Raw genomic sequence first — 20318 nt, 5'->3', positions numbered from 1 at the left:
TAATTGAGGGCTGGAGATCCCTGGAAAGGAGACATAGGGATTATTTGATGCTAAAATGCCTTCAAATTCTCATCTTATTTTCTCCATTCTACCTTTTTTCTAATCCCTAAAACCCCAAGTGCCCTGCGTCTTAGCTTCAGTCCGTGATGCACTCTCTCTCCCCCTCTGCCTGTCTCTTTCCCCCTCCTCCTTCCCTCCATCTTTCTCTCTGTCTCTCCTTTTGCTCCCTCCCTTTCTCTCTTCGCTCCTTCTCTCTCTCTCTCCTTCCCCTCAGTTATTTATGAGGAGGACTTGAAATAGACTTCAGTATTTGATAAAAGCGTGATCCTTAATCCGAGTTGCCTGAGAAGTGCATTTCATTTTTATTTCCCATCAGAGATTGATGGAGGAGTGGGGGCGCTTACCCACCGTGATTGCTAATGTAAATCCATTGAGTCTGGTGGACATGTAAAAAAGATATGGATGACTTGTATGTTAATGCCCACAATAATAGATTGTGTGTGTACACAGTGCTGGAGAGGCTCTCTTGCGATCTAGCAATAACAAAAGAACAAAGTAGTGAGAAATGCATTACTTATGCATGAGCTATATTTGACTGAATATTTGGAGTTCCTAAAATAACCGTCTGGTGTTTTACATTTCAGCGATCAATTCCTCATTTTTAAAAGAAAACAAAAGGGGTAAGAAAAAAAACTGCTGATAAATTTAAGATGACAGTAACGCCATATGAACGAGGCCCCTTGTGTACGCAATTCGCTCAGAGCCAGCTGCAAACTGCAAATTTAACTCAGCCTCCTTATGTGGCAATTACTGATGGGTAACATAACCTGAATATATCTCTTCTGTTCATTACCACAATTTTCTCTATGGCTGGCAAATGTTCTTTAGGATCCTACAACAAATTAGCTCATCCCCCAGGACGTATTTTATTGGATGATCCAGCAGTGGAGGAAGCCGCAGAAACACTCCAGCTCTCCGCAGTCTGCCCTGGTTGCCACAGGGTTAATATTAAAAGTGTTAGCGCCCAGTCGTGTATTGATGATATGTTTAGAAATTTGCTGAGGCAGGCTCATTGTTACAATGCTGTCTAAAAGATAGGCGAGCCTCCTCCCTCCCTTCCCTCCCCTTAACAGCCGCCAGATGGAGAACACACAAAAGCGTGTCTCTCGGCACCCACACCCACAGCACAGAGCTTCGTTCTCACCCCTAACCAAATACTTCTTTCATATGCCATACCTACTGCATATGACTACCAACTACAATTTGGTCCATCTGAACCCCCTTGTTTTTTTTTGACCACTCTATTTCTGGTTGATCCTATAGCTGAAACAAGATAGACACACACACTGAACACACACACACACACACACACACACACACACACACACACACACACACACACACACACACACACACACACACAGACACACACACACACAACCTTTGCAGAAAAGTAGAAAAGAGTGAGAACAAGCTGATGCTCCTAGTTCCCCTTGGCATACTTTCAGTACATTCAGTCTTTATTGGTGCTCCCTGCAGTGTTTTCTCTCTGCTCCTCATACAGCTGAAGCTGCATTAACTTAAGTACATCGTCTCAGTCAGTCAGAAAGTGAAAAGAGGAGAGTGATCTTCTCACTCCCGCCTCAGATAGCCCGCCACCATCAATAGCATCATCATCAACAGAAACCCCCCACCCGCCCCCACCCTGCCGCTCTCTCCATTACCAGCCCGCCACCCCCCCCCCCCCCCCCCCCCCCCCCCCACCTCCATCCCCCACCCTGGGATGCTGAATTTTACAGTACCGTCTGTGAGATCCCGATTTGTTCGGCGCGCAGCACAGCACCCCTCTATGCAGAGGAACACGGCTCCAGTGGAGGAATGCTGGAGGCAGCTGTCAGGCGCAGGCTGCTCCTGCTGTAGTTGAGCCTCCGCGCTGTACTGACTGATTCCACAATCACCAATAAGAGACAGCACAAGCCAAAGAGTGAGAGAAAATCGAGTGGGAGAGGGAGTAGAGCGAGAGAGAGCAAGGGAGAGAGGGAGAGAGGGAGAGAGAGAGAATAGGATAGAGAGAGAGAGAGAGAGAGAGAGAGAGAGAGAGAGAGAGAGAGAGAGAGAGAGAGAGAGAGAGAGAGAGAGAAATAGAGTGAGAGAGAGAGAGAGAGAGAGAGAGAGAGAGAGAGAGAGAAAGTGAGTGAGTGGCGTGGAGAGGCAAGAGTATCAAAAGAACAAGGTTAGAACACCTCCCAAGCTTTCCTCTCTCTCTGTCTGCTTCTTCTCTGTGAGGCTGAAAGAAGAGGAGAAAGGCGGCTTTTGGAAATTGAAGGGCAGAGGAAGAAGAGAAGAGGGGAAAGCTAGTCGAGCCCCATTGAACAGTTGAGAGGGAGGGCTGCCCCAGTGGAAGAGGGATCAGTAAAGCACTCGTTCCAAACGGTCGGACTCGCTTCTCTTCCTGACGCTCAAACTGGCTGGACTTGTCCCGCTGCTCAACCCCACACTCTCCGCCGTGCCTGCACCCTCACCTGTCCCACATCCGAAATGATGATGTATTTTTGGGTGAGTACTGTACCACAGAGTTGCTCTCTTTTTGTTGACCATTGTGTTGCCTCGACCTGCAGAAGGAGGTAGAGTGTGTGTGTGTGTGTGTGTGTGTGTGTGTGTGTGTGTGTGTGTGTGTGTGTGTGTGTGTGTGTGTGTGTGTGTGTGTGTGTGTGTGTGTGGTGTGTGTGTGTGTGTGTGTGTGTGTGTGTGTGTGTGTGTGTGTGTGTGTGTGTGTGTGTGTGTGTGTGTGTGTGTGCGTGCGTGTGTGTGTATAGATGTGTTAGGAACATTGCAAAACTACCTAGTCGGTGGTGATTTCATTCGTGCAGTTTTGTCGCAGTTGGTCAAATTGTGTTTGCACACATCTACAATTGTTCCATTTCTCTTCAGTTGTGGTCGGGGTGTGTGTCACACTTACCAAATGCATGAACAGAGCTGATGGTTATTCAACTTTCATGTGTTGTTTTATTGATGGGAGAGCATTGGGTTGTTTAACCATATTCTATAGAAGCCTGCCACTTACCTCCCTTTTCACCTGAGATTTATTCAACCTCCTCACCAAAGATTTATTTAACTGGATGTTATTTTCACCTTACCATATTTCTGCCTCCGTTCACATTCTGCAGACATAGTTAACAATTAAACCAACCGGCATGTATGGACCATTTGAAGCTATATCTGTTTGTTTTGACCAGTTCCTCAAACTGTTGCTGCTACACTTTCGGGGGCCACATTTTGGATTCACTGTTTATGGATATCTTCTTCGAAAGTATTTTCAAGGGGTTTTATTTCCCATTTTATCACCCATAGCTTAGTCCTTTTCATTCCACTCCAAAACATTTGGACCATAAATAAGTTGTGTAAAACATACAGTAAGAGTGTGTATCCAGAGGTGCTAATTAATTTTGTATGAGATCATTGGTAATTAGTCAGATCAGTTGTGTCTGCTGTGTGGTTTTCCATTCCCTCCCCACCACAACCGTCCCCACTCAATACCCTCTGCTATTCCTCCCTTCTACGTTGAGATGTCTACAGTAATGCAGATTGCAGCTCCTTGCAATCCATATTAATTTGCAGACGTACAATTTTTCACAACCATCCGTACCAAGACACAGTAAACTTAAGGATTTGAAAAAAACACTTTCCCTCCAATTTTTGGCATTCTGATCATAAAGCTATTGAACTGTGGTGGAATTTGGGTTGCGTCTGTTGCATAGCGGGAACGCAGGGCGTGCTTGTGGCTATCGATTGTCAGTTTTGGATTTCAGTGAGGGGAGAATCGGCTGTGGGGGAAGATACTCGACTCTACCAGCCTCCAGTTCAGTCCATTCTGAGCCTCAGAATTATTTGTTATTTTCCATTAAAGCAACAGCCAAGTGTATGAATAATACAGAATGTTATATATCAAAAACATGACATAAAGTGGAGCCCTAGCTGCTCCCCTACTCCCTCTATAGTACTGCAGTTTAGGCAGAGTAAAACTGTCCGACACAGGCCTACCCAGCAGTCAAAGCAATGAAGTGTTCCTGTGAGGTGCTACGTGCTAACAGGGGTTTGATGCTAATTGGGAAAGGCATCTCCATGTCTTTGAGTGAGCAGGCCTCTTTGAAGGTGTGTGTGTGCCACGGGGCTCCCTCGCTCAATCTCGCCAGACTACCCCTCCTCTATCACCGCCACATCTCAGACATTCCCTTCCTGTGCCACACAGCTGCATGCTGGGAGAAGTTGCGGCTTGGGCATGGACAGTGTGGCACAGAGGGGGCCTGGCTGGCACTCCTGGAATCTTTATCTAACCCAGTTAATCTGGGAGAAGATTTACACAATGCTGTGGTGTGTGTTGTTGTCGCCCAGCATTTAGTTACTGTGGCAGGGGAGGGAGGAAGGGAGCGTCTCTCCCATTTGAGGTGCAGGTGTTGAGCATTACCTGTCGTCCCTCCGGAGGACTGTCAGCACTGGATCAGTCTGGGGAACCTGTGAGCTCCCCTCATTAGAATATTTATTCACCAAGCAGATGTTCTTATCCGGGGCAATTACCTTTGGCTTACATTTCCCTGCTGCCCCCTGATATAGATGAATGTGGATCCAAAGACAGGCCCTGGTTATGCAGCATACTCCTGGGTACCACCCACCATCATCTCCTCCTCCTCCCAGAAGTAAATCTCCAAACAGCAACAGACCGTCTGGTCAGTGTTAGTTACTGCCCTCCTCTCCCCAACCACCACCTCCACCTCTGTCACTAGAGGTGGAGCAAACCGGAATAATCCTAGAGATGGACGATTGAGAAATGGAGAGGGAGGAATGGATGGGTGGCCATTCTCTTCACTCGTTTGTTCCTTTGCATTAGAAGAGGAGGCGAGGAGGGGAGAAAACATGAATGTTTCTGTCTTCCCCTGAATGCCATGAATAATTGAGCAGGGCAGGGTCCTGGCTGCTGAGCAGAGAGCCTGGTAATAGGGGGAGAGCAGAGTGGATATATGGCTGCCTTGGCTGGTGTGGAGCGTTGGTTTACTGTTGACTTCCCCAACCCACACCAACACACTCACTCACGCTACAGATGTAGGATCTTAATTTGAGCCAGTTTACTACAGCAGGAAAATAATCCTGAAGCAACAGGAAATGGGAATTATTATGTGGATTATAATTCATGGACATTTTTGAATGGGTTGATACATTCTTTTGTTAGGGAAAATCAAGTCAAAGTGACCTCAAATACAATACAAGTTTTGCATTTCCTGGAAAGTTCTCCTACAACAGGATGATCAAATTAATGTAATGGCTGTGCCAGTCCCCACCACTGAATCTTTCAGTATGTTTGACCTACTGTATTTGAATGGTTTGTTTGTGTGTTTGAAACAACATGGGGTTCCATGGCTAGACGATGCCTAATGTGTTGGGGTGAGGCATCACGTTACTGAGCCAAGAGGTGATTGGTTGTATTAGATATAAATAAAATAAAACAACTCTGGGAATACTCTGTCCCAATGTTTGTGATTCAGTATTGTAATGGCATCATTATGAAGTTAGTGTTACTATGTTTTGTCAGAACGCAAAGAAAAGTCTATCAGGAATCTGAAAAAGAAATCTGAACAAACTACAGTAGTTTTGAAAGACTCATATTATCCAGAGAGTCGTGAAATTAGATTAAAACAGTTACAATAATTGTAGCAAAACGTGCATCTACAACATCTTTATCTGTCTGACTAGTGGAGGCTGTTGAGATGCATGGAGGACTGCAGTGTATGGAAGTAGAGCAGATCAGCCATTCAGGACGGGAGGCCGGGCAGCAAGTCCAGGCTGCTGGTTTCATATTGCAAGATGAAGTGTCTCTGATCGTTTGTTAATGTATTAATTGATCTGTGTCCTCAGACAGACGAATTAGGAGTAGTGTCACGTAGACTCTTTAGTACTCCCTGAGACGCTTTCATTAGCTGGTGCTAGCCACCTCTCCCTCCACCCCCATCCCAGGCCGCTGTCGCTGTCGCCACACACTTACCTGACGGCCCTAATAACTCTGGACTCTTCTATCTCCCTGCCCCGGATAGTCCTCCAACACAGCCGCCAGGAAGAACTTGGGGCTTACATCATCAAACGAGAGGTGTTTCCTTTTTAAGGTGAATTTTAGTAGTGCTTCACTTGAAGGGAACTTGTGAAGATGTGAGGTACATAAATCAATATGAAGTTACTCGTAACATGGGATAATGGCGGTTAATAACCATTCATTAACTTTCATAGGCATGTTTTACTACTCACATGACACGCAGACACGGGCTAGTGTCATGGCATGCCATAAACGGAGTGAACTTTGGTGTGCTATAAAGCTTTGCTGAGAAACTATTATCGTCTACATTCTCATGGTTTTTTCAGGATATGTTTTGTCTTATTTAATATCAATACTATAATGGCTGTGTTAACCCAACAGTTGAACAACTTTCAGCCTCCAAAACTTTGTGGAAACATCGTAATTGCACCTTCCCTCAGAGCATTTGAAAGAAGGCCTGCAGATCAGCCTTTAGACTTAGAAACAGGAAGAAGAGACGGGGTATATTTCAGAGATCCCCAAATCTGAACCCATTCCTTTAGTCTGTGGGATCATTAGCGATCAGTAGCTTTAATTTTCTGCGCCTTTGCACTCTTCCCCCCAGGCCTAATGGGTCTGGAGCCCAGCTAATTGTAATTAGACTCCGACAGTGGGTTTTACTCGCAGGATTTTCACACCGCAGTCCTCTTTGATATTAGCTGTACAGCTGATAAGGAGATTAGATACTGGAGAAGGAAGAGGATGGAGGGAGAGGAGGGGAGGAGGGGGGTGGGGGGCTCTTCTTAAACTACAGAAAGACACCTACATGGGGGAAATCACTGGCAAGTTTAGCTGAGGAAAATATATCTGGACGCAGTAAAAGCCTTGCGCTCGCTTATTGTACCTGCTATCATTAGCACTTTCATACACATGGTCAGCCTCCCAGGGAAAAGTCATTATCCAGCTGTGCTGTTATTTTTCTGCTGTTTTCTCCTAGTGGAGTGTGACTTCAGGGCTAGAGCCAGCGCACCGTTTAATGCCTTCCAACACAATAAAGGACTCTAGCCTTAATGATGTGGGATTGGATGGCCATGCCTCAGGTTGTCCAGGGGCTTGTGAGCCGTTACTGGGACGGCCATTTTGCCTCGGCACTGTGGAGGCTTACACGTCAATTCAGCTCCAGCCATTCCAGAGAGAGGAAAAATAAAATCTGTTTTAGTGATTAAAGGCCAGATCGTTCAAGGGGCTTTTTGTCACGAGGCTGAGATAGAGAAAGACAGAGAGGAACTGCAGCTTTAACAACTGCCTGGAACAACGAACAGCAGAGGAGCCAGTTTGGTAGTAAAATGGAAACTGGCTAATGCACATACAGTTGAAGTCGTAAGCTTACATACACCTTAGCCAAATACATTTAAACTCATTTTTTCACAATTCCTGACATTTAATTCTCGTAAATATTCTCTGTCTTAGGTCAGTTAGGAGCACGACTTTATTTTAAGAATGTGAAATGTCAGAATAATAGTTAAGAGAAGGATTTATTTCAGCTTTTGTTTCTTTCATCACATTCCCAGTGGGTCAGAAGTTTACATACACTCAATTGGTATTTGGTAGCATTGCCTTTAAATTGTTTAACTTGGTCAAATGTTTCGGGTAGCCTTCCACAAGCTTCCCACAATACGTCGGGTGAATTTTGGCCCATTCCTCCTGACAGAGCTGGTGTCAGGTTTGTAGGCCTCCTTGCTCGCGCATGCTTTTTCAGTTCTGCCCACAAATTATCTATGGGTTTGAGGTCAGGGCTTGGCCACTCCAATACCTTGACTTTGTTGTCCTTAAGCCATTTTTCCACAACTTTGGAAGTATGCTTGGGGTCATTGTGCATTTGGAAGACACATTTGCGACCAAGCTTTAACTTCCTGACTGATGTCTTGAGATGTTGCTTCAATATACCCACCTAATTTTCCTGCCTCATGATGCCATCTATTTTGTGAAGTGCACCAGTCCCTCCAGCAAGCAAAGCACCCCACAACATGATGCTGCCACCCCCGTGCTTCACAGTTGGGATGGTGTTTTTCGGCTTGCAAGCATCCCCCTTTTTCCTCCAAACATAACGATGGTCACTATGGCCAAACAGTTCTAAAAAGTACGATCTTTGTCCACATGTGCAGTTGCAAACCGTAGTCTGGCTTTTTTTGGGAGCAGTGACTTCTTCCTTGCTGAGCGACCTTTGAGGTTATGTCGATATAGGACTCATTTTACTGTGGATATAGATACTTTTGTACCTGTTTCCTCCAGCATCTTCACAAGGTCTTTTGCTGTTGTTCTGAGATTGATTTGCACTTTTCGCACCAAAGTACGTTCATCTCTAGGAGACAGAACACGTCTCCTTCCTGAGCGGTATGACGGCTGCGTGGTCCCATGGTGTATATACAGTGCCTTGCGAAAGTATTCGGCCCCCTTGAACTTTGCGACCTTTTGCCACATTTCAGGCTTCAAACATAAAGATATAAAACTGTATTTTTTTGTGAAGAATCAACAACAAGTGGGACACAATCATGAAGTGGAATGACATTTATTGGATATTTCAAACTTTTTTAACAAATCAAAAACTGAAAAATTGAGCGTGCAAAATTATTCAGCCCCCTTAAGTTAATACTTTGTAGCGCCACCTTTTGATTACAGCTGTAAGTGGCTTGGGGTATGTCTCTATCAGTTTTGCACATCGAGAGACTAAAATGTTTTCCCATTCCTCCTGCTGCAAAACAGCTCGAGCTCAGTGAGGTTGGATGGAGAGCATTTGTGAACAGCAGTTTTCAGTTCTTTCCACAGATTCTCGATTGGATTCAGGTCTGGACTTTGACTTGGCCATTCTAACACCTGGATATGTTTATTTTTGAACCATTCCATTGTAGATTTTGCTTTATGTTTTGGATCATTGTCTTGTTGGAAGACAAATCTCCATCCCAGTCTCAGGTCTTTTGCAGACTCCATCAGGTTTTCTTCCAGAATGGTCCTATATTTGACTCCATCCATCTTCCCATCAATTTTAACCATCTTCCCTGTCCCTGCTGATGAAAAGCAGGCCCAAACCATGATGCTGCCACCACCATGTTTGACAGTGGGGATGGTGTGTTCAGGGTGATGAGCTGTGTTGCTTTTACGCCAAACATAACGTTTTGCATTGTTGCCAAAAAGTTCAATTCTGACCAGAGCGCCTTCTTCCACATGTTTGGTGTGTCTCCCAGGTGGCTTGTGGCAAACTTTAAACGACACTTTTTATGGATATCTTTAAGAAATGGCTTTCTTCTTGCCACTCTTCCATAAAGGCCAGATTTGTGCAATATATGACTGATTGTTGTCCTATGGACAGAGTCTCCCACCTCAGCTGTAGATCTCTGCAGTTCATCCAGAGTGATCATGGGCCTCTTGGCTGCATCTCTGATTAGTCTTCTCCTTGTATGAGCTGAAAGTTTAGAGGGACGGCTAGGTCTTGGTAGATCTGCAGTGGTCTGATACTCCTTCCATTTGAATATTATCGCTTGCACAGTGCTCCTTGGGATGTTTAAAGCTTGGGAAATCTTTTTGTATCCAAATCCGGCTTTAAACTTCTTCACAACAGTATCTCGGACCTGCCTGGTGTGTTCCTTGTTCTTCATGATGCTCTCTGCGCTTTTAACGGACCTCTGAGACTATCACAGTGCAGGTGCATTTATACGGAGACTTGATTACACACAGGTGGATTGTATTTATCATCATTAGTCATTTAGGTCAACATTGGATCATTCAGAGATCCTCACTGAACTTCTGGAGAGAGTTTGCTGCACTGAAAGTAAAGGGGCTGAATAATTTTGCACGCCCAATTTTTCAGTTTTTGATTTGTTAAAAAAGTTTGAAATATCCAATAAATGTCGCTCCACTTCATGATTGTGTCCCACTTGTTGTTGATTCTTCACAAAAGAATACAGTTTTATATCTTTATGTTTGAAGCCTGAAATGTGGCAAAAGGTCGCAAAGTTCAAGGGGGCCGAATACTTTCGCAAGGCACTGTACTTGCGTACTATTGTTTGTACAGATGAACATGGTACCTTCAGGCATTTGGACATTTCTCCTAAGGATGAACCAGACTTGTGGAGGTCTACAATTTATTTTCTGAGGTCTTGGCTGATTTCTTTTGATTTTCAAGCAAAGAGGCACTGAGTTTGAAAGTAGGCCTTGAAATACATCCACAGGTACACCTCCAATTGACTCAAATGTAGTCAATTAGCCTATCAGAAGCTTGTAAAGCCCTGACATAATATTCTGGAATTTTCCAAGCTGTTTAAAGGCACAGTCAACTTAGTGTATGTACACTTCTGACCCACTGGAATTGTGATACAGTGAATTATAAGTGAAATAATCTGTCTGTAAACAATTGTTGGAAAAATGATTTGTGTCATGCACAAAGTAGATGTCCTAACCGACTTGCCAAAACTGTAGTTTGTTAACAAGAAATGTGTGGAGTGGTTGAAAAACAAGTTTTAATGACTCCAACCAAAGTGTATGTAAACTACCGATTTCAACTGTATGTTAGACGCTAGAAAAGACATTAGCATGGTAATATTACATCAGATAAGATATACTGTACATTACTTTCCTGGCCGTGTGTCAGTGAATGAACATGAATGTGTTAGATTGTACCTCTCAGCGTATTCAGGAGAAGAATACACAGCGCCAAAGCCCAGCCCCCATTTCACCTGCAGCCCCGGCTCACCCCACACTGTGCTCAAGGACTAGGAAAATGAAATATTGAAGGAGGCTTATGGCACCAACTTAACAAAAAAAGATGATCTACAGAGAAACTGGAACAAAGGTTCAACCATTTTGCCCTCTTTTATGATGTCTTACACAATATACTTAAGGCTGATCAATAAGATAAGACATCATGGATGATTGAACACTGATTGGAAAGATAACTCATAAGCTTTGGGCTCATAGTGTGTGTCAGCTAGACTTAAGAGTGAGACAGGATTTATTTCCAGGCAAATTTAGAGAATTCAGTCATTTAAAACGAGACACAGTCAGAGTCTGAACCCTTTACCTCAGTCTGTCTGACCAGTCTAACCCCTTTACCGCAGTCTGTCTGATCAGTCTGACCCCTTTACCGCAGTCTGTCTGATCAGTCTAACCCCTTTACCACAGTCTGTCTGATCGGTCTAAACCCTTTACCGCAGTCTGTCTGATCAGTCTAACCCCTTTACCGCAGTCTGTCTGATCAGTCTGCACCCTTTACCTCAGTCTGTCTGATCAGTCTAAACCCTTTACCTCAGTCTGTCTGATCAGAGTCTGAACCCTTTACCTCAGTCTGTCTGATCAGAGTCTGAACCCTTTACCACAGTCTGTCTGATCAGTCTGAACCCTTTACCTCAGTCTGTCTGATCAGTCTAAACCCTTTACCTCAGTCTGTCTGATCAGAGTCTGCACCCTTTACCTCAGTCTGTCTGATCAGTCTAAACCCTTTACCTCAGTCTGTCTGATCAGAGTCTGCACCCTTTACCACAGTCTGTCTGATCAGTCTAAACCCTTTACCTCAGTCTGTCTGATCAGAGTCTGTACCCTTTACCTCAGTCTGTCTGATCAGTCTAAACCCTTTACCTCAGTCTGTCTGATCAGAGTCTGCACCCTTTACCACAGTCTGTCTGATCAGTCTAACCCCTTTACCTCAGTCTGTCTGATCAGTCTAACCCCTTTACCTCAGTCTGTCTGATCAGTCTAACCCCTTTACCTCAGTCTGTCTGATCAGTCTGAACCCTTTATCACAGTCTGTCTGATCATGAAATAACTCATTCCCGGCACTTGCGAACGCACGGGTACACTATAAAGCTTATTTTGAAATCCCTTTCCGTTTGTGTTCAGAGTGTATATTTTATCCACACAATTTGTTCGCGTAGAACATGTGCCTCATAAATTCCTCTTGTTTTGCCCTGTTGCACTGTGGATAATTCCATGAGTATGTCTCATATGGCGATTCTTCATCCTGTCATCAGTGTTGGAACAGAAGGCATGCACATCAGTAACACGTCTGTGGCATGGATATGCCCTGAAGTGTCAGTTCCCACACACAAAAACAATTGGAGGAGAAGCCCCAGTGAGAATGGAAAAAACATATTTACTGGCAACTTGCCACGCATGATAAGGAATTGACTTCACTTCTCCCCCTTCTCTCGGACCGAAAAAATAAATCGTATTTGGGTGGTTTCCACTCTTTCATATTTTATTTTTATTTTTATTTCATTTAACCTTTATTTAACTAGGCAAATCAGTTAAGAACTAACTCTTATTTACAATGACGGCCTACACCGGCCAAACCTGGACGACGCTGGGCCAGTTGTGCATCGCCCTAATGGGACTCCCAATCACGGCCGGTTGTGATACAGCCTGGATATACACTTATTCAAATATAATTATCAGGTTATGTACTCATAAAATTCAAACAAAATATTATGCTGTAAGTCAAAGTTGCCAGTTGCTTGGGTGTTATCTTACCTCTGTGATATCCTGCTAACTTAGAGAACATCCAATAAAACAAGCTAGTGAACAGAATATTCTACTGTCTTGACCCACTCCATATTCATGTTATTTTATAGAAGCACAAACACACTCTATAAAGCTTATTATATACTCTTCTCAATCAATCGAGGCCAGTATAAAATCCTCTGTCACGTGCAATGAGTTAAGAAACATTGTGGCACCCAGGCAGTAAAATGAATGTCAGGAGAGTGGCATTAGTGTTATAGGTTATTGACCGATTTCAAGGGATTTATGACCCTAATCGAGAGGCGGTGTCAAAGGGAATGAAGCAAATAAAAGAGTGCCTTCGACAGCATGACCCGCCAGTGGCCACTACTATTTCAGCATTCCCTGTAAATTGTAGTTGGGACTTTATAAGTCTCCGCGGATGGCTCTTTACTCTCTCAGCCTGCCTCCTCTGGCCATGCCCCAGGTCTGCCTCCCCTTACCTCCCCTACCCCTCCTCTCTTCAGGTCAGGCACACACAGGCCTTGGATGATGAGGACAGGTACCTTCATTTCACCCCATGTCATTATTGGACTCTATACTGTGTGTGTGTGTGTGTGTGTGTGTGTGTGTGTGTGTGTGTGTGTGTGTGTGTGTGTGTGTGTGTGTGTGTGTGTGTGTGTGTGTGTGTGTGTGTGTGTGTGTGTGTGTGTGTGTGTGTGGGTGTGTGTGTGTGTGTGTGTGTGTGTGTGTGGGTGTGTGTGTGTGTGTGTGTGTGTGTGTGTGTGTGTGTGTGGGTGTGTGTGTGGGTGTGTGTGTGTGTGTGTGTGTGTGTGTGTGTGTGTGTGTGTGTGTGTGTGTGTGTGTGGGTGTGGGTGTGTGGGTGTGTGTGTGTGTGTCTACAGAACACATAAAGACAAACAAACACAAATCAAATTCAAATCACGTGCGCACAACATGTGTGTTTGTCTTTATGTGTTTTGTAAATCACATTAGTCACATGTAATTACATGTGTGATACGATTGTGATATCATATGTCCATTCTGCCCATGAAGTGACCCAGTAGCCTGCACCAGTGGCCAGTGTCTTTTCATATGCCCAACAGCCTTAATGTGTGCTGGCCAAAGCCCCCGTTAAAGTAGACTAGAAAGAGAAATATTCAGCAGTGTGGAGGTGGATCTCTTCATCTGTGCAGAGGAGCCCATAAATATGACTGAGGTTCAGCTGATAAATAATTCTCATTGAAATGCTGTATAATCTGATGCTGTTGACACAGCAATTGTTTTGCTCCAAAATATGTAAGTGCAAACATGTTTGGGAATAATGTGACGGTAGCCAGTCTAAAGTGGGCTTGTCATGTTTGGGAATAATGTGACGGTAGCCAGTCTAAAGTGGGCTTGTCATTTTTCATTGTACTTCATGGTTCAACTGGCAATGCCAACAAATCACTTTAACGGTTTTGCCAAATCTTTGGAATTTTGAAATTTCTTTTACTGGGCAGACAAATCACCACTGGCTCTCTCTGAAGAGATAGAGAGAAGCCTAGTCTGAAAGCAGTGTGTTGTTTTTAAACCAATGACTTGCCAGATCTCTATACTGGTTAAATATTTTACGACCCGTACCCAGTGAGACTAGAGACTTGCTCGAAAAATAGATTTTGTTGACAAAGACTTCCAAATGAGCAGTGAATACTGTAGTGGAAGTGTAGTTACCTTGGCCCCTGGGTCGCACGAGGTCCACTCTTTCTGTCTCTCTCATTCAGACCCCATTCTTAATGGCTTTAGTTGTGTACAGAATGCACTAACTTGGTTTAAAAGCCCGTTCGTTTACTGTAGTTCTGACATTGCGTGCTGCTATTGCATTGGGCTGCAGCAAAATGCAGAGTGAAAAACTGAGGCATTGACATGATTTGAAATCAAAATGAGTTATAACTAGAGGTTTACTATTGGTCTCTCAGGGGAGCAGAATTTTTTATACCCCATTGATATTCATAGGATATCATGTAGCGCTTATTCTGTACCTCAGAGGAGCATTTGGTCTCTGTTGTTTTAAATTATGCAGCTGTGTTTTTATTACTACGATGTAAAGACACTGTCAATGTTGGATGTTTACAGTAAACAAAGTTAAGACACTTCCTACAATATAATTGCATATTCTATCTTCTTCAACAAATTACAACGCCACGGCCCCATTCTTAATTCTGTTGCAGCAAACAGCCTTTGGGCTGTTTGTTGCAAATGTCAACCTCAGACTTTGTGGATTTAAAGGACATGCACAAAAAGCAAAGCAGTTCACCTTAAATGACTTCTTTATACAATATGATTACAGTACGTTTACAAATAATTACATTCATTTGAGTTGCATTGCAAAGCATAATTTGACAATGATGATCTTTTGTTGATGTTATAATAACTCGTAATAACTCTTTGTCTGCCCTTCCCTTAGATGACTTCCTGTTGAGAAACAAACACTTAGGTTTGGGGAGGCTTTAAATCTAATAATAGTGTTAAATTGTTTATGTGATAAGACAGGACGATGTGTGTTTTTGAGGAGTCTGTGTGGTGCCTTGGTCCTTCAGTGTAGAGGGGGAGAGAACAGAACAGAAATGTGATTACTGATTGATGTGGTGCTGACACACTGGCCTGTTCTCTTGGTCTTTTTGTCATGCTGTGATGAACACAAATCACTGTACAACCCTCTTCTCGTCTAACACTATCCACAGTGGAGCTGTGGCATTCTGACAGTGAGCGCAGGAGTATGGTTTTAATTAAATACAGAATTCAATATCCATATCGACATGCGTCATTTATGGTTGGTGAGGTATCGATTGCCCTCTAGCATTTATGCAGATAGTCCACTTTCTTCTTTTCTGCAAATTTGTCAAGTGGCTATCGATGAATCTCACATTTTCTATAAGAAAATGTCAAATTTCACCTAACCACTCGTATGAAATGTTACTCAAAAACTGTCACGTGAATGTGACGTAGGCTACATATGATACACCTTGTGACAGGAGTGTTTTATTATTTTATAATATGGAGATTTAACATCATGTCTTGCATGGTGAGAGTGGTCATCATGGAGTCAGTATAAGATTAGCACACAGCGGTAGGCTAATTGCACATACACCTCTGTGTGTCTCATTTCCTCCAGTATGTCTGCTAATGGAATCAAAAACATGTTGCCAGGGGTCTTTGCAATTTGGAAAATAAGTCCATTAAGTTCATTAATTTAATAATGGACAATAATAATGAGTTCAAATTATTGCTCAATTAGGAAGGAGTGTGCGGTTGGCTGTTTCACATTCATTTGAAATCACCTCAGTGTGCAGTAGTTTAATGAGATTATAATGGAATTGATATCGCATAGGTAGTGAATTAAAGCGTTACAGGAGAACCCATTAGGAGTCAAATTGTAATCCTGAAACACTTGTCACAGTTCAGATAGGTTTCTATTTTTGTTATTGTCATTAGTAGCAATAGTATTAGTGTCAGTAGTTGTATTAGTGTTATCGACTGTATTTGGAAGTATTGTTAGGGAAGTTTTAATAATAAACACATTTTTAAATAAAGCAGTTATAGTGATGGCGTGTTACAGTATGTGTTCAGTATTGTAATAGTACTGTGTCTGTGGTATCTCCCATTGATTAAAACACAGGGGACCTATTCTGGTTTCAGTCTGTTTTTCTCCACCAGGAAACCTGCTGAGGACCTCAGTTAAAATGACACAGACAGCACATTCATACTGATCTAAAAAGGTCATTTCAGTGTAAAAGTCAGGTAATGTGATCCTCAGAGAGTAGTTCTTCATAATACTACATTACCTTTCCATTGGCTTCTGCTGCAGCTTTGAGTCTTTGACTTTTACACTGATGCTCTGTGTACATTTACAGCCTGTCTTAGACCACCGGAACCCAACAGGGAAATGTACATTCAAAGGTGCCGTTCATAACATTTTATAGATAACTTAGATATGGAAATGCAGGGGCGCAACTTTGGGTTTAGCAGTGTTGGGGACATAACCTTTTTTTTTTGGTCATTTATTTTTTTGTCGGATAAACACTCCAAACACCCTACCCGACCGCTCGGAAGCGTCCGCATGGTCCTAAAGCACACCGTTTCCTCGTTTTGTATCACATTCCAATGATAAAACTGGGGGGGACAAAAATGTAATTTCAGAATGTGGGGGGACATGTCCTCCACGTCCCCAGTGGAAGTTGCACCCCTGTTGAAATGTACCTTGATTTTATAACAATAAAACTCGAAAGGCCTGAAATAGCTTACTTAAAACAATTCCTGACGCTGAGGAGACTGTATGCATAAGTTGTATGTTATTGTACCAGTTTAGAATCAGTAAGAGAAAATCTCCATTAACACATGATGAATTGTCAAGTTATCATTGATATACTGTTCTTATTTGCAATTTACTGTAGAAGAGGTGTAGTTTGTCTGCTTATCTGGAAAAATGGTTGCTGTCATGCACAGAGTATCTTTTCTGTTGAATGCCATTACCTAAGAGCTCTTCCTCACGGTGATTCATGACACAGAGACTCAGTCTTCAAATTATGTTTTGGGACCCAGAAAGAGGAGGAATGACGGTGTGAACCACCCAAAAAAGAATGAAAGGGATTAATCAGTTAGATAGTGTTGTCTGCTGTACTGTATATGGAAACAGGTGTGGGGGGGTCTGCTCTACTGTATATGAAAACAGGTGTGTGTGTGTGTGTGGGGGGGGGGGGGTCTGCTCTACTGTATATGAAGACAGGTGTGTGTGTGTGTGTGGGGAGGGGGGGTCTGCTGTACTGTATATGAAAACAGGTGTGTGTGTGTGGGGGGGTGGGGGGGGTCTGTATATGAAGACAGGTGTGTGTGTGTGTGTGTGTGTGTGTGTGTGTGTGTGTGTGTGTGTGTGTGTGTGGGGGGGGGGGGGGGGGGGGGGGGGGGGGGGGGGAGGAGGAGGGGGGGGGTCTGCTGTACTGTATATGAATACAGGTGTGTTCGTATGTGTATTTGAGAAAGATACAGCATGTGAACATCCATGTTTGTGTCTGTGTATATATCTGTGTATGTCTGTGTCTGTACAAGCATGCAAGTAGGAGTATGTGCGCATATGGGTGCACGTGTGTGTGTGTGTGTGTGTGTGCGTGTGTGTGTGTGTGTGTGTGTGTGTGTGCGTGTGTGCGTGTGTGTGTGTGTGTGTGTGTGTGTGTGTGTGTGTGTGTGTGTGTGTGTGTGTGTGTGTGTGTGTGCCTAATGAATATTTAAGCCACCTTCAGCATCCAAGGAACATCCAGTAAAGAGGATTGTGTTCTCATGGATCCTTTAATCCTCTGAATTAGCAGTTTAATAACAAGAAGCCATTTGTAGATTAGTCAGATCCAGCTCCCAGAACGTGCTTGTGTCCAATCTACTAAATGCTTTGATTGTTGATGCTGTAAAAGGCACTTTATCTCCTCTTCTCTATCTTTTCATGTGTAACTTTACCTTGATATATGTGCTAATGCTTCCCCAGGACATTATATCAGACTGTGTGTGTGTATGTGCGTGTGTGTGTGTGTGTGCGTGCACAGGTGTGTTTGCGTGTGTGCGCCTGTGTGCGTGCCTGTGTCCGTGCGTGCACAGGCGCGTTTGCGTGTGTGTGTGTGCGCCTGTGTGCGTGCCTGTGTCCGTGCGTGCACAGGTGCGTTTGCGTGTGTGTGTGCGCCTGTGTGCGTGCCTGTGTCCGTGCGTGCACAGGTGCGTTTGCGTGTGTGTGTGCACCTGTGTGTGTGCCTGTGTCCGTGCGTGCACTGGCGCGTTTCCGTGCAGGTGTCTGTGTTTACCATAGTTACGGCATGACTGGATACGTCCTTACAACATGCTAGTAAAGAGAAGCATATCAGTGGCTCAGTTTCAGATCAGCTGCCACTGAGCACAGAAGGCCCTGTTTGACACCCAGAGATCAGTGTGTTTGAATCATCCTAGTTGGTCACTGGTAGTGTCTCTTCTCCCTCCCTCTCTCCCACAATGTGAATATCATGCATTGATTACTCTGTCTTGTTTTCACAGAGGTTCAGGTGAGATTGACATGTGCTGGGAGGGGATCAAGAGTCCAGGATTATGGCAAATATAAAGGCTTTAACGTAGGCATTTTGCCAAAACATGGCCATGCTTAATATATACGTACAGCATAAAATATGTAAGCGGAATAATCAGCAGCATTAGGGAACTGCTGACTGTAAAAACTCGATGTTATGTATGTTTCTAAAATAAATCATCAAAGCAAGATTAGTTATTCCTGGGATGTACAGATCAACAAATATGAAAGGCCCATATTTGCAAGCCAATTTTGTTGTTTTAATTTTGGGCATTTCAGGTTAATTCACCTACATAATTGTTTATGTCTAAAGGTATAGACCTTTGGAAAAGAACAGCCTGTGATTTGAAAACCTGTTAACAAAGGCCCCAACACAAGGATGTTAAAAGGCAAATCTTTGCATGATTGCAATTAAGGATTTGTAGAAGAGAATAGTAGTACTGTATACTCCTTGTATACTCCTGGACACTCTTGACTGGCATTGCTGGGTGGGATGACTTTATTATGCGCACACTAGCCACACATGGTAAATAATTCACACTCTACTTGAGCATTCTCCAACAGACTCAGTGCCGCCATTAGACTGTCTCTAGCTGCCACTTCCTATTCTCTTTTTTTTGACTCCTTTTTTTCTCTCTCATTTTCAACCATAAATGCAAACATTACAAGCAGCAAATGAAAAAGAAAAGCATTGAAAAACGACTAATATCTCCGGTCGATGAGAGTTCATGGCAATTTACTATATTAAAGGGAGTTTACATACATAACACTTCAACATTAGGGGATTTTTCACAGAGTTCAGCATATTTTCTGGAACTCTCCCTCTACCCTCTTTTTAATCCGAGATGCCTCTTTGACAATGTCTCCCTCATACAAAATGCATGAGCGCAGTGCGGATCGATACGGACCCTTTAATCTCGCTACACAGACAGCTACTGCAGTCACGCGGTGAACCAGCACCCGCCGCTGGCTGCCACTGCTGCAAGCCAGATCAGAGGCGGGAGAGAGAGATCAGCCGAGGTGACAAGGGTCGCTGCACGGGGTCTCCACACCAAGCTGAGGCAGGCTGCCTGGAAGCACAGTAGATGGGTCTAGCAAATTCCTTCACCAAATTAAACTACTCAAACAACCCTTTTTTATCAGATAGCACTCTATCTTGATTTTGATCTCATATTTGACAGAATATCTGATGTTTTTAGAGGTTCTTATTCCAGAGTGAGTTATTTTGTGGGTCATGTAGTTATTTTGTGAAACAGAATTTTGTGCAGGGCTTTGACTTTGATCCTGGTGTATACAAACAGATGGCCTGTAAAATTGGAAAGGTTGTTTGGAAGTGTTTGAAAAGATGAAAAGGAAAAGGAAACATTGATATATCTTACAGTACATGAATATTATTGGAATAAAAGGAAACCCCCTTACAGCGGGACTAAAACAAACATTAAAGGTTGAAATATCAACTGTGTTTTGGTCAAATATCCCTTCAACTATGAGATTTGTGTAAAGCTGACATATACTGTCATATAACCAGTGTCATATACAGAACCAAATCCCTTTAGTTGAAAACAGTAGCAAGTAAAGCATCTTTTAGAGGGAGTCAGTGTGTGTGTCGCCGGGCAGAGCAGGGGAATAATCCGCTAGGTGGAGGAGAAATCAGAGAAGGCCACCTCCATATAATTGATGTGTGCTGCTGGAGGG

At 43.5% G+C, this 20318-nt stretch overlaps 1 protein-coding gene across 6 annotated transcripts in view; it reads left to right on the top strand.

Moving 5' to 3' along the window:
• LOC109897631 (RNA binding protein fox-1 homolog 3) overlaps positions 1-20318 on the top strand; it is a 409231-nt gene that overhangs the window by 277748 nt on the left and 111165 nt on the right. The window contains exon 1 of one of the 6 annotated variants that reach the window (XM_031827806.1): positions 2175-2556. The exons of the other annotated variants lie outside the window; for them this stretch is intronic. Coding sequence (XP_031683666.1) covers positions 2539-2556 — 18 coding nt within the window. The 5' untranslated portion in view covers positions 2175-2538. Of the gene's footprint in view, positions 1-2174; positions 2557-20318 lie in introns of those variants that run through there. 6 annotated transcript variants of the gene reach the window in all.

This window comes from Oncorhynchus kisutch, linkage group LG6 (assembly GCF_002021735.2).
Source record: "Oncorhynchus kisutch isolate 150728-3 linkage group LG6, Okis_V2, whole genome shotgun sequence".
NCBI classification, from domain to species: domain Eukaryota; kingdom Metazoa; phylum Chordata; class Actinopteri; order Salmoniformes; family Salmonidae; genus Oncorhynchus; species Oncorhynchus kisutch.
Note: the sequence above shows the minus strand (reverse complement) of the source record. Positions and strands in the feature narration are given on the sequence as shown.